The 13341-nt window shown below is 48.3% G+C and overlaps 1 protein-coding gene across 2 annotated transcripts in view; it reads right to left on the bottom strand.

The window, feature by feature from the left end:
• The window catches only part of NEDD4L (NEDD4 like E3 ubiquitin protein ligase), a 190127-nt gene that overhangs the window by 140025 nt on the left and 36761 nt on the right, over positions 1 to 13341 (bottom strand). For both annotated transcript variants that reach the window (XM_062019381.1, XM_062019380.1), the window contains exon 2: positions 7073 to 7146. In XM_062019381.1, the coding sequence (XP_061875365.1) occupies positions 7073 to 7146 (74 nt within the window). The remainder of the gene's footprint in view (positions 1 to 7072; positions 7147 to 13341) is intronic.

Genomic DNA, 13341 nt, shown 5'->3' with positions numbered 1-13341 from the left:
TTCAGCTGGGATTGTCCAGTGCTCACTCGAAACACATCAAGTGAGAGAATTACACAGCTACAGCGTGCACAAGGCAGAGGCAGACAGCAGGCATGGGTGAGACAGAACAACTGCATCAACAATGGCATTGCACAAGACTCAAAAGTACGCTTGTATTGCTTTGAATGTTCCATTTCTAAGAGTCTTAAACCACCAGAAAAATGGTTTCCTATACTCTTTTTCCAACTAGAAGAAGGAAGAAGAAATAGTGTGAACTCTATCCTACTTGAGCAACTGCCATCTAGTCAAGTGGCTTTGCTGAATTCAGTCGCTGGAGATGTCTGTGATACAGAACACTCCAGCTTTATTCCACCTTCAGGAGCTCCCTGGGGAGGGACATACACCATGTTTTCCCTCTGGTGTATTTGCCATTTTGCACTACTGAAACATTAAAAATTACTTCCATGTAGCTAACAGGCTGGAGGCTTTTCAGAAAAGAGCAGGTAAAAACACTAAAGCCAGGGGCAACACATAACAAGCTGTCACGCCATTAGAGGTCTAGCTGCCTGTTAATGAACAACATCCATAATAACTGAAAAGCACTTCACCTTTTTCACCTTCCAGCCAGCCACAATTTCCACTTACTTCATGATTTAGAAGGCAAAAGTAACAACTAAGAAATCAGAAATTTACAGGATACTCACAACGCTTGCTTTCAAAAACTGTTAGTTTAGCAACAGTTTAATAATAATGTGGCCAGTAGGACTGGGGAAATGATTGTCCTCTTGTACTGGGCCCTGGGGAGGCTGCAGCTCCAGGGCTGTGTCAGTGCTGGGCCCCTCACTCACTGCCACAGGGACACTGAGGGGCTGCAGCGTGGCCAGAGCCGGGCACAGAGCTGGGGAAGGGGCTGGAGCACAAGGGGCTGGGCAGGGGCTGAGGGAATGGGGGTGTTGAGCCTGGAGAAGAGGAGCCTGAGGGGACACAGCAGCACTCTCTGACACTCCCTGACAGGAGGCTGCAGGGAGCTGGGGGTCGGGCTCTGCTCCCCAGTAATGAATGACAGGACAAGAGGAAAGGGGCTCCAGTTGTCCCAGGGGAGGCTGAGGTTGGAGCTGAGGCAGAACTGTTTCAGCCAGTTTCAGTTTCAGGGTTGTCAGCCCCTGTGCCAGGCTGCCCAGGGAGCTGGGGGAGTGCCCAACCCTGGAGGGATCGCAAAGCCGAGGAGCTGAGGTGCTGAGGGCTGTAGGTCAGTGCTGGGCTGGGCAGGATGAGGGCAGGGCTGAGACTGCAGGAGCTTTTGAGAGCTTTTCCATCCAAAATGATCCCATGAACATCTACACCACAGTGTCTTTATTTCACACAACCAGTAACAATCAGAAGAGTTTTTGGTCTCATTTATACATGTGCATTCACCTTTATTACCTGTGAGTGCCTTTGTGTGTATTTATAGAGTTTCTCCACTGTGCCAAGTGACCCAACAGCCAGCACAGAGCCACCTTCACCAGTGCTGTGTTTTACTTATATTTTTTGAAAGTGGAATGAACCTTCAGGGACACTGCAGCAGATCGTGTTCAGCAAATAGACCACGGCACTAGAGAAGTGGTTGTACTTAGATTTCGGTAATACACAAAGGCATTGAAGAAAGGAGGAGTGATTTTATGTTTCAGTGTTCCCCAGGCAGTGACTGCATCTGCCTGCAGTGACATGCACAGTGCAGCCTCAGCCGTGATTATACTCACAGCATCACACTGAATATGGGAGGAAAACCAAACAGTGACGAATAAGAATCGTTCAGCATGTTGTGTAACTTGTGATTAATTATTGTACACTTTGCATTGCTCAGTTACACCAAAGAACACAAATACCACCTGAATTCAGTAAGACACTACACTGAAGAGGTTGAGAGGGAATGAAAAGGGAGTACATGTAAAATAACAACGTGTAACACAGTATATGTCAGGTGATAAATACACACACCAATGCAACAGACAGCAACCAGATCATAGGGTGTCTCTGAGTTATGCACACAGAAGAGACCAAAGGGGTTGGATTAGATGGTCTCTGAAGCTGCCTTCCAACCCCTACCACTCTGTGATAATGTGAACTCAGACTCTCAGTGTGCAACATCTGTCAGCCAACAGATCATGTCAAAGACTTGTAACTTTACAGGGCAAAACGTAACACACGTTATTGAACTGAGTAGCCACTTGTGTCCATCTCACCTAAAACTACACAGATGAAACTCAGCCCGTGCAGCCATCACCTGGGCTTGCTCGTAGCTCCTATTTCACTCTCCACTTCAGTGTGCTTTGAGTCACTGTAATCAGAGCTCAATATATTTTGAACTCATATATCATTAGTTATTATCAAAATTATCCAACAAGCCAAAAACACCCCAAACTGAAGGCATGGACTTTTCCTCATTGTCTCAGTGTTCAGACACATCAGTTTCTCCAGTGCTCTACGCTGCAAAGAGACTCCCCTCAGATGACTCGGGCGAGAAATGGCTCTAAGATGCCACAAGCCTCCAGGCAGTGTTTTTAGAACGGGGAGAAAACCCACCGAGATGCAAGAGGGAAGGTCTGCAGTGTAGTTAATCCTGCACAGTTACACTGTAACTGCCTGTTCTGCCCCAGCCTTCAGCCCCTAAGGACTCTGCCCTGGAGACACACATCTGCTGGAGGCTTGGACACCCGGTTCTAACGCATTTGCAGATTCACTCATTCTGAAGCGTGCCACTAAAGCATTCAGCAGCCAATTCAACCTTCTTTCTCTCAAAAAGGACACTACAAAGATCAGGAATTTGTCCTCAACTTGATTCAACTTCCCAAAAGAAAAAAAAGGGAAAAAAGAAGCATTTGTCCCTAAGCCAGACGTGCTGGTGGGGAACAGCACACAGAGAATCTCGTGTTTCGTGGCATGCCAGATGCCACAAGTGTGTCAAACTCCTCAGACCCTGCTAAGAGTCTCTTTAGGTGCTCCTTGCTGTAACAGTGGCAAACACACAAAGCAAGCCCGGAAGTCAGCCCCATCCAAATCTACACCAGGATGAATCCCAAGCCATTTCTCCCCTGTTCTCCCATGTTTATTTTCCTCATTATTTGTACACTTCCAAAGACAGAGCCCACTCACTGCGTGGAGCTGCCCCACAGCGCTGCTCCTTGCCCCCTCTGTTGCCACTACTGCTGGACACCCACAGCCCCAGTGGCACGTCCCTTCTGCACAGGAGGGACAGTGGTCCCATGAGCTGTTGGGCTGCCCCAGCCACATCCTGAGGCTGAGGGGACCATGTCCCTGCAGCCTGGCAGGAGCACTGGCACCCAGGGAAACGCAGCAGCACCCTGCCTGCCTTCAGCAGGCTGCCAGGCAGCGCGAGGACACAGGGGCAGGCACCTCCCGAGGGCAAGAAGGGGAGTTCTGGAGCAGGAGTCTCGAGGTGCAGCTAAGAACAGGAATGAGGGAAGTAGAAAGGTTTCAGGAGATGAGCTGGTGTAAGAGACAACTTGTGTCCCAAGCACAGAGAGGACATTCAGGAGTGAGAGTGCAGGACTCGACTGGTTCCTCCCTCCCCCAGTGCACCTCTAGTGACAGGACAAGGGGTGATGGGATGAAGCTGGAACACAAACAGTACCTTTTAAAACACAAGGACAAACTGAGGGAGCCCTGGCCCAGGCTGCCCAGGGAGGGTGTGGAGGCTCCTTCCTTGGAGGTTTCCAACCCCACCTGGACACGTTCCTGTGTGACCTGATCCAGGTGGGAGCTGCTTCTGCAGGGGGCTGGGCTGGATGATCTCTAAAGGTCCCTTCCAACCCCTCCCATTCTGTGATTCTATGACCTCGGTGTGCACCCAGGGGTGCTCTGCACCCACCAAAGTCCTCACTCAGCACAGCCCATGTGGTTCCCTTGTCCTTTGCCACAGCTCCTGACTAAGGTCCCAGCTCCCGGCGCTGCCTGGCAGGCAGCACCCTGCACCACAGAGTCAGATGATCGGCTTTCACACCAGATACTGCCTGTGGCTCTGTGCTAACAGCTACACCATGACAAAAATCAACTTGAAAGGGATTTGTGATCTCATGGAAACTATTTACAGGAGAGGGAAACAATGGAGTGTCAGGGTCTGAACCCACAGTACGAGAAGAAAGCACACACCAATTTTAGGGATCCTGAACTTACACTATGCAGCTAAAAATCATGTACTGTTCCAAAACCTGTAAACTTCCCTTATCCTCTGGCTTAGGTCAAACACCACACACTTATCCTCCACAGCCCCAACTGAGAATTTAATCATCTCCTCCCTATTGACCAGCAACAGAGCTGTTAATGGAGTATTTATTACACAATGCACTATCCACAGCTATGTTAGAATGATACGATCTGTAACAACTTAAATTGCACTTGAGATTCAAGCAGCGTGAAATGTTACTATCTCAGCAAGGTAGGCAGGGCCCCTAAAACAAACAGAAAACTCAAACTGGCACTCCAGACAAAAAAGAAAACTTCCTGGAAACTGGACAAAGCAGCAGCACAAGCATGCACTGAGTCTGTCATATGATGTTCTCAGTCTCAACTTGCACTGAAGAACTGCTTGAAAAGTTAAAAACATAAGTTGGGAACATGTTTTTAACTCTCTGGTCTTATGGAAATCCTACTGACTTCAGACCAATTTACTTAAAATACTTAAGGGCCACATCAAGAGAATTCAGCTCAGACTTCACTTGGGTTTAACTTCACACATGTTGAAAGAGAACAGATACACTTACAACTCAGCAGCTCCTGATCAGATGTTGGGAATTCTGTTGAACACAACACCTACATATTTACACAAGTTCTGTGAGAAGTATGGCTGAAGCAGATTCTACAGGGCCAGGGGCCCAGCTGTAACCTTCCCAAAAATCAAAGGAACACTGACGAAATTCCTGCTTCTCTCAAACAACTTCCATGAATCTGCCACAGCACTTCAATATTTATATAAATATTGAGAGGAACCTTATATACTCTTAAACAGATTCAATATTCCAACCGCTTTTGCTTTCTTCAAAAGAAGTGGTAATGTTCAAAGCTGTAGAAATAAGGCAGGAACAAAATCCAGACAATTAAATGTATCAGGTAAACCAAAAGTCTGTTATCGTATGAGAAGGCCAAATTAAATGAGACTCAGCAAAGGCAAGGTTAGCATATAAATATGGTCACTCCAGAGTCAGTATCTGCAACAGAAATTTTCTCTCTGTGAAGTCCAACCTCTTCTCTAGAGTTTACTCCTCCTCTCGTTTGTTTTGGTACTGCAGCATCTCTCCACTGCACGGTGTGGAGGCTCCTTCCTTGGAGGGCTTCAAGACCCACCTGGACACGTTCCTGTGTGACCTGATCTAGGTGGGACCTGCTTCTGCAGGGGGTTTGGACTGGATGAGCTCTAAAGGTCCCTTCCAACCCCCACCATTCTGTGATTTTATGATTTCAAGGCCAGCTGCAGGAGTTTGAGGTAGATGCTGATGTTGTGAGCGAGCAGCAGTACTCCCACAGCAGGGCCCAGGGACAACATCAACAGTGTCACCTTGCATCTCCTCAGCAAGCACCATGTATCTGACTACACCTCCAGAGAACCTGCTGCTTTTGTTGCTTATGGTCAGCATCAGAAGCCATTCTTCAACTCAGCAGATTTGGGGAAAGAAAATAAAAAGGCTCCATGTTGCCACGTTCTGCACACAGCTACCAAAGGAATGTGTGTTGCAAATTCCACCAAAATAACAAAATCAAGTTGATTAAGCTTTTAATTGCTACTTTCATGTAGTGTCGAGCTAGACATGCCAGCTAATGAACAATTTGTGAGCGTCGTTAAATTAATAGAGGAAAATGCACAGGGAGGCTCATTTATACATTAAGAAATTAGTCATTTCAATAAAAGCTGAATTGGATACCACTAATTTGGAACTGACAGAAAACTTTTAAGTAGCTTGGAGCATTTGCAGTAAATTTCCTCCCACTTAGACTTGAGACAGCAAGAATGTCAGACCTGAATTAACCTTCAGGAAAAAAATAAACTCATGCTTTCCAGCTCATTTTGGCTGCAGAACCCATTTCTCTCCTCGCTGATACCTGGATTGGGTTCTTTAAGTCATGGCACAGCGAGCCTAGACTTGGAGAAGAGCTGTTCCCACAGCTGTAACCAATTCTTCCAAAACAAAACACTGAGAACATAGAAGGTGATTGTCTCTCTACCTCTCCATTTAAAACCAGTTTTCTTGTTTGATAGCTGTTATTTTGGCCCAGTGCAAACTATGGTCTGTCCACCCCATCTTCTCATACACAGATGAACAGAGAAGCAATCACATAAAGACAACCTCACATGCTCCAAAAGCTTCTCTTTTCCCTCCCGAGCCCCCAGTGTAAAACTCAGCAATCCAAGACCCACAATGGTGTTAAAACCTGGATTTGATGTAGTCTAACAGAAAAAGCACTAGGCCAGCACAGTTGACTCAGCTCTTTTCTGCATGAGTACTTCCTTCTAGCCTTCTTGTGGCTTGAGCTGAACTGCAGACAATGCTTTTAGTGCCTTTCTCTCTAAACCTTTCTACCATCCACTGCCTTTTTACCACTCTTAGGAACCACAAGAGTGGCACCTGGATGAGTCCGAGACCCAGACAACTCCCAGTCTGGCTACTGACATCGATGCCTGGCACCTGAGAGACTGGTACTGACAGCCAGAAAGATGAGCACAGCTTCCTCAAAACAGGACAGAAAGTACTGCTGGCTTTTGGTCCTTCTTCCATTACAGGGGGCGCCTGGGGAGGCAGCCAGGAGTCATTTTAACCATTGCCAAATACTGCCAAAGCCTGAGCTGTCCAGCTTCAGGCACTCACAGAGCTGTGGCAGATGGGGAACTCGAGAGGGGCTTCCTGTGGTGGGGGAGGGCATGGGCAGCCCCTGCCGTGACTAACGGCCTCCTTCCCAACACACAGCCCACAACCTGCACTGGCTGTAACCGAGTGACGGGACGTCTCAGCGTGTTTATGAACAATCAGTTATACAGCGTCCTTGCTCTGCTACATTCATCCTGTTGAAATGCATCAACTAGCCAGTGCAGAGAACCTACCTGGCTCCAAAGATGTCCTTTTTCGCCAGATCAATGCCAGAAACCACCTTCACCCTCAGGATACGAGACTCCTCCTGTTAATGAAAAGGAAAATTGGTTTAATGTTTATTCTGCAATTCACTTTGTAGAGCAACAGCTGGCAAGAGGTTGAGCTGTGAGACTTTAGCAGAACAGGGGGCGTACACTGTACCTGCTCAAGAATAGCCCAAACCCAGACACAGAGAGCATCCAACTCCAGTCAGAGCTGATAAGAGTCAAACAAAAGCAGAATAAGAGTGGACAACACTAACAACATCATAGTAATAAAAGTAGAAGACAACTTGCTGAACAGAGACGTTTCAAATCCTGAATGATCCATACTCCACAGAAATTCTGCTTAGACCCGAAAACCGTCCGTCCAAACACAAGGGGAAACGCTCATTTTCAGTAACGTGTCCAATACTGCCAGCACCTCTTGGCCAGAGATGTCTGTGGCCTTAACAAAAAAAAGGGTGCAAGGTTAAACATAAATACCTTAAAAATGGAGTTTTTACACCTGTCTCACCCCGTGGGTCTACACAGAGCTCAAAGTCAGCTTCCAGTGGCACACAGCAACTTCTGAGATGCATTTTACTAGGACATCAGCCTGAATCTCAGTTTATCACTCTGTTACATTCAGCTCCCGAGGAACACTGGTATAAACAGTATTTTTTACTGTATATTTCTTTTACCCTGTTTGAACTGCTCATTTTCACTACAAAAAGAAGCCACCAGAATTAATTCTGGAAAGGATCCAGCAGAAGCAGTTTCTGCTGTCACTGGTATCAGTTGTACCTTTTTCTCCTCTGATAAGCCCTCCAGGGCTGCAAGACACATGATTCAATTACAGTAACTGAGACTCTGTTCCTTGAAGCTTGTTCAGAAAAACAATAACATTTTCCCACAGGTTTATCCTGGCATGGCTGTACTACACCTACTCCCTCTGCTTTAGATGGCTGCAAGTGAGACACAGACTTGCTAGCTGTATCTGAGAGTTGTGACTAGGAAGGTCGGAACAGAAGCAAAGCCACGACGGTCTGGTCCGATACCATTGCTCTGGAAGGAGTCAGAAACAGATACTTCAGAGAAAGAAAAACAAAAGCCTCACTGAACCTGTCTGCAGGGCGAGTTTCATCCTGACACACACAGAAAAGTATGCTGCATTAGAACAAAAGCCTGAGCATTTAATCCCTTTCCCAAAATGTGCCTGTTGGTGTTCTTCCCAGCAGCACTTAACGCTGCCCAAAGTAGTTTCTAATTAAAAAAGCAGACTCCTTCCCAAAAGAGCCTAAAGCTTACCAGAAAAGTGAACCAAGCAGCGTGTGAACCAGAACAATTCCACGGATACATGGCAGGGAGTGTAGTGGCTTTGCCTGGGCCAGGTTTTGGTAGCAGGGGGACTGCAGCGGTGGCTTCTTTAAACAAGAGCTGGGAAAAGCTTCGCCTGTAGCTGACAAGGCTTATGCCAGTCAGTTCTAAGATGGACCCACACTGATCCAGGCCTGGCCAATTAGTGACTGAGGTAATGTCGTGGTTTGGCCCAGCCAGCACGGCAGCACCACGACAGTCTCTCGCTCGGTGCCCCATTCACCCCCACCCTCGTTAGAATGCCATAGGACCCAGCGAGATGGGAGTACAAAGACCAGCAAGGTTGTTGTGGATGGAGACAAGGGCAGGGAGGGCTGGCTGCCAGTTACGGTTCTGGGCAAAACAGCCTCCAGTGCTCGACTGAGGGAGGACAGTAGGAAAGTTTATCCTGCAAGAAACAGAACAGAACAAAAGCAAAAAGGGAGTAGGATGATGAGAAAATTACACCCAGTACTTTAAGATCTGCCTCCCCATCCCTCCTTTCTTCCCAGGCCCAGCTCACTGTTCCCCAGATCTCTACCTCCTCCCCCCTCAGCGGCTCAGGGGGGCAGGGAATGGGGGATGTGGTCAGTCTCTCACAGATGGGCTCTGCTGCTTCTCTCTGCCCAGAGGAGGACTCCTGGCATCCTTCCCCTGCTCCAACACGGGGTTCCTCCCCGGGGACACCGTCCTGAACCAACTTCTCTGGTGTGGGTTGTTCCCAGCAGCTGCAGCTTCTGCCCACACAGGGTCCCTCACACGGGACACAGTCCTTGGTGAATATCTCTGGCGTGGATTCTTCACCACGGCTGCAGTTTGTGCAGTTGCAGGGTCCCTCTCTCGGGACAAGGCCTCTTCTGGGCATCAGTTTAATGGGCTGCTTTGTCGTGGGTTCCTCCCCACAGTTACAGCTCCTGGGAATATTGAGTCCTTTCCTCAGAACACGGCCTGCTCCGGCCATTTTCACTGCCCCTGGCTCAAGTTTCTTAGCAAAATGAGCCTCTGCCCTTGATGCAGGGTCTTTAGCAAAATGCAAACAAATCCCAGCTTCACCAGTCCTCTCCATAGACTGCAGGGGAGTCTCTGCTCCAGCACATCTCCTCCTCTCTTTCCTCACTGACCTTGGAGTTTGCATTGTTGTTTCTCTCACTCTTACACCACCATCATCAAGAGAAGAAGAGACACAAGAAGGAAGAAACAGGAAGAAGAAGAGGAAGAAGCCTCCTGGTCCAGCTTCTTCTTAAAAAGTGATGGTGGAGGCATCTCATCGGCCCAGCCCCAGCAGTGGGTCTGGCTAAGAGCTGGGGAGTTTCAGGCAGCTTCTCACAGGAGCCACCTTTACAGCCCCTTGTCCCTTACCAGAAACAGCCATCATGTCAAACCATGACAGTTATGTGTTATCATTTTGCCTGAATGCAGGACCAAAGCGGAAGCAGCATCACAACACTGGTGCATTCATCAGCACACATGCATCAAAACTACAGCAAGAGTATCCTGGCTCCTGGGACTACACGAACCCTCAGATGACAGAAAAGAAGGGCTCCTCAACGAAGCCTGTTCAAGCAACACCACAAGTACCTGTGGGTACCAGCAGCAGCTCCCAGCTTCCCAGCTGGGCACAGGCTGACCCTTCAAAATTGTAATCCTCTGCTCACCACGTCCTCAGCTGGGAACACCTCCTGAGGGAACAGCCAGACTGAAAGGGCCCCTCAGTTCCAGAAGGACAGGGAGCTGCTGGAGAAAGTTCAGTGCAGGGACACAGAGATGATTCAGGGAGTGGAGCATCTCCCTTGTGATGAAAGGCTGAGGGAGCTGGGGCTCTGCAGCTTGGCGAAGAGACTGAGGGGTGAGCTCATTCATGTTACAAATCCATCAAGGGTGGGTGTGAGGAGGCTGGAGCCAGGCTGTGCTCAGTGATGGCCAATGATAGGACAAGGGGCAACAGGGACAAGCTGGAACAGAAGAGGTTCCAAAGCAACACAGGGACAGATTTGTTCCCTGTTGAGGTGAGGGAGCACTGGCAGGGGCTGCCCAGATGGGCTGTGGAGGCTCCTTCTCTGGAGACATTCAACCCCAGCTGGATGAGTCCCTGTGTGCCCTGCTCTAGGTGGTGCTGCTCTGGCAGGGGGTTGGAGTCAGATCATCCTTTGAGGTCCCTTCCAAGCCTTGAGATTCTGTGAAAGGCAGAAAAAAATGTTTCATGCTCTTGTGTTTGCTCCTTGTGTCCCAGTTTCTTCATTTATCTCCAAGTATGTTGTGCCCAGCTAAAGAGAGGAGTTAAATTTTTACAGCAACACCTCACTGCCCACCAAAAAACTCAGAGGAAGGATTGCTTGGCTGGGCAGAGTCAGAGACTTGAAGCAGAGAACTCATTACCTGACACAGGCTTCTACCCATCCTTCTCTGAACAGGCTGTACAAGAAAATTAGGATTTTTGGGTTTTTTTTTTCATGTGAAAGCCCAAAGCACCACGACAGAGAGCAGCCAGAACAAGGTCACCAAGCATGGAAAAATTCCAAGTGAGAAGGACTCAGGATGCCAACACCAAATAAAGTGACCACTCTGCAGCTTTGAGCCTGAGCCAATCTTTAGTTAAGCGGCATTTACTATTAAGGACATGTTTAGACATGTATTTCTTTCAGCAGAAAGTGCCAGTTTAAACAGCTCTCCTCACCAGTTTATTCCATTCCCACTGAGGTTTTTCCTGAACCTAGGTCAACATCTTGAGCCAGCAGAGCCCACAAACAGCACACCAACAAAACTGAAGGGGAGGAAAAAATGCATAGAGATGAATGGTGGATGGAGGCAGCTGCTTAAAAGCAAGCACTGCTGTAAACTGGGACCAGAAACTTGAGGCTTCAGTCTGGAGCACTCACTAATACTCATCTGAGCTCAGAAAGTGCCGCCTTGCCTTTTATTTTTACGCCAAATACCTAAATCTGCAGGATGGAGAAGCCCTCACGTACATGCATGGAGAATGTCTGCACTGAGTTCTGTGTCACCTGGGCATACCCTTGGGGTTAAATAGTAATAAAGAACCCCTAAAGAGCTCAAACTGCAGGTACAAAGTGGAACTAGAAATGAAACAGATGCCACAAGACAAAACTGTAATGATGAGTTCTATACAGATGAGCAGCTGTAGGTGCCACATGAACTGCTGAACAGAAAGACAACCTCAAACTGTCTAGGTAACAGCCTGATGCACACAAATCTAGCAAAGCACAATTTATCAGCAGTTAAAAATCCTGGCTGAAGAGACTCATGAGCAATTGATCATCTAATGCACTCTCATAGAGCAGTGTTACTAACACAAGCTTCCTTCCATTTTCTGACAATTGCATCCAACAGCTTTAGCGTAACTCATGAAGAGAGGCAGTTCCTTGCCACACAGCAAGGTGGTCAGGCTCATCAAGAAGGCAGCCCTGGGATACACCTTGTGCACTGAAGAAGCCAGCATCTACCCTCCTGTGCCCAACAGTCTACCCCACCTCTCCAGATTTTACTTATTGCAACGTCACAGGGATCAGGAGGCAGGAACTCGCAGGTGGGGTACGGTAAAGGGAAGACAAGGCTATGAGCGCTGAGACCACCTGACATGAACACAGTCCTCACCCGAGGACTTCATCTACAGAAGCCACTGACTGCTCGAGCTGCCATCCTCAGAGCACGCTGAGGCAGAGGCTGCAGCCCACAAGAGTGCCCCAGAAGCAGGTCATGGTCCGCAGTCTCCACTGGCACACCCCAACCCACGCAAGCTGAGTGAAGTCCCGGTGTCCCAAGGTCACTGTTTAACACCGTGTGTTTTCACAGCTTTACTCCGTGTCACTAGGCAGCAGCCGCCACAGTGCCTGCGTGGCCACACCGCTTCCAGCTGCCTGCACACTGAAATGCTACAGGAGAGTATTCCAAACCACAGCGTTGTTCTGGTTGGAAAAGGCCTTTAAGATCACCGAGTCCAAATCAGCAAGATTCATTTCCCTCTCCCTACTTTCTTTCTAAGTGGATGGCAGCTTTTAACCTGGACCCCTTCCTCTTGGTTTTATACTCATCAGTCACAGAGAACTGGTGCTTAGATGACACTGACACTCGTTTATGGTAGCAACGGCTACAACCTTCTGCCCCCATCCTGAAATCACTACCCACCTGCTCTGTGGGTAGACAAATGGCATATTTAATATTTACCAAAGATAAATACCCATCTGGTGGCAAGATTAAACTCTATCTGCCTTCCGTGCTACTCCTGCGCTGCCTGAAACAACCAGCACCAGCCACGGAGAGACCTCAAACTGAACGAGACCGACAGCTAACCCTGCAATGTTTGCATTCCACTGAGTCCCCTTCGCTTTGGAAAACACGGACCTTACACTTCCTCTTGAAACGTGCTGCTTGAAAAACAAGTTCAGCTCAGCTCACAAGTCAGCCTGCGGTGTGCTAAGCCTAGAAGGGTCTCTGTGAACTGCCAGGCCCCTCCTCGGTGGGTTCAGAGGCTGGAGCTGAGCTACGCAGCAGCTCTCGCTTCCAGAGGATGACACCAGCCACAGCACAGCTCAGCAGCCCACGCTCAGACTGCACACCTCTCATGACCCCTTTTTTTCTACTACAAGGCAGAATGCACCTCAGAATTTTAAACTATGTTGCTCAGAGTATTTTGATTTAAAACAGTGCAACAGTGCTGCTGGAAACCCAAAGCTGTGCCTGCAGCCCAGGCTGGCTGTTGGTAGTTAAGCAGTAAAACACTAACGTTTATGAAGCCTCACATGCCAAAGTTCTTCATGCCTATACTGTTTCTGTCGTGGCCTCTCTAACTTCAGCCCACCTCACCCACTGCAGCAGGGTGCCATAAAATGCTTGGTTAGGTATTACTGCAGAGTTCCACTGCTTAACCACCTTCATACTTACTTCGG

The sequence above is a fragment of the Colius striatus genome, chromosome Z (assembly GCF_028858725.1).
Source record: "Colius striatus isolate bColStr4 chromosome Z, bColStr4.1.hap1, whole genome shotgun sequence".
Lineage (NCBI taxonomy): Eukaryota > Metazoa > Chordata > Aves > Coliiformes > Coliidae > Colius > Colius striatus.
The sequence above is the reverse complement of the archived record's forward strand: the minus strand, read 5'-3'. Positions and strand labels throughout refer to the sequence as shown.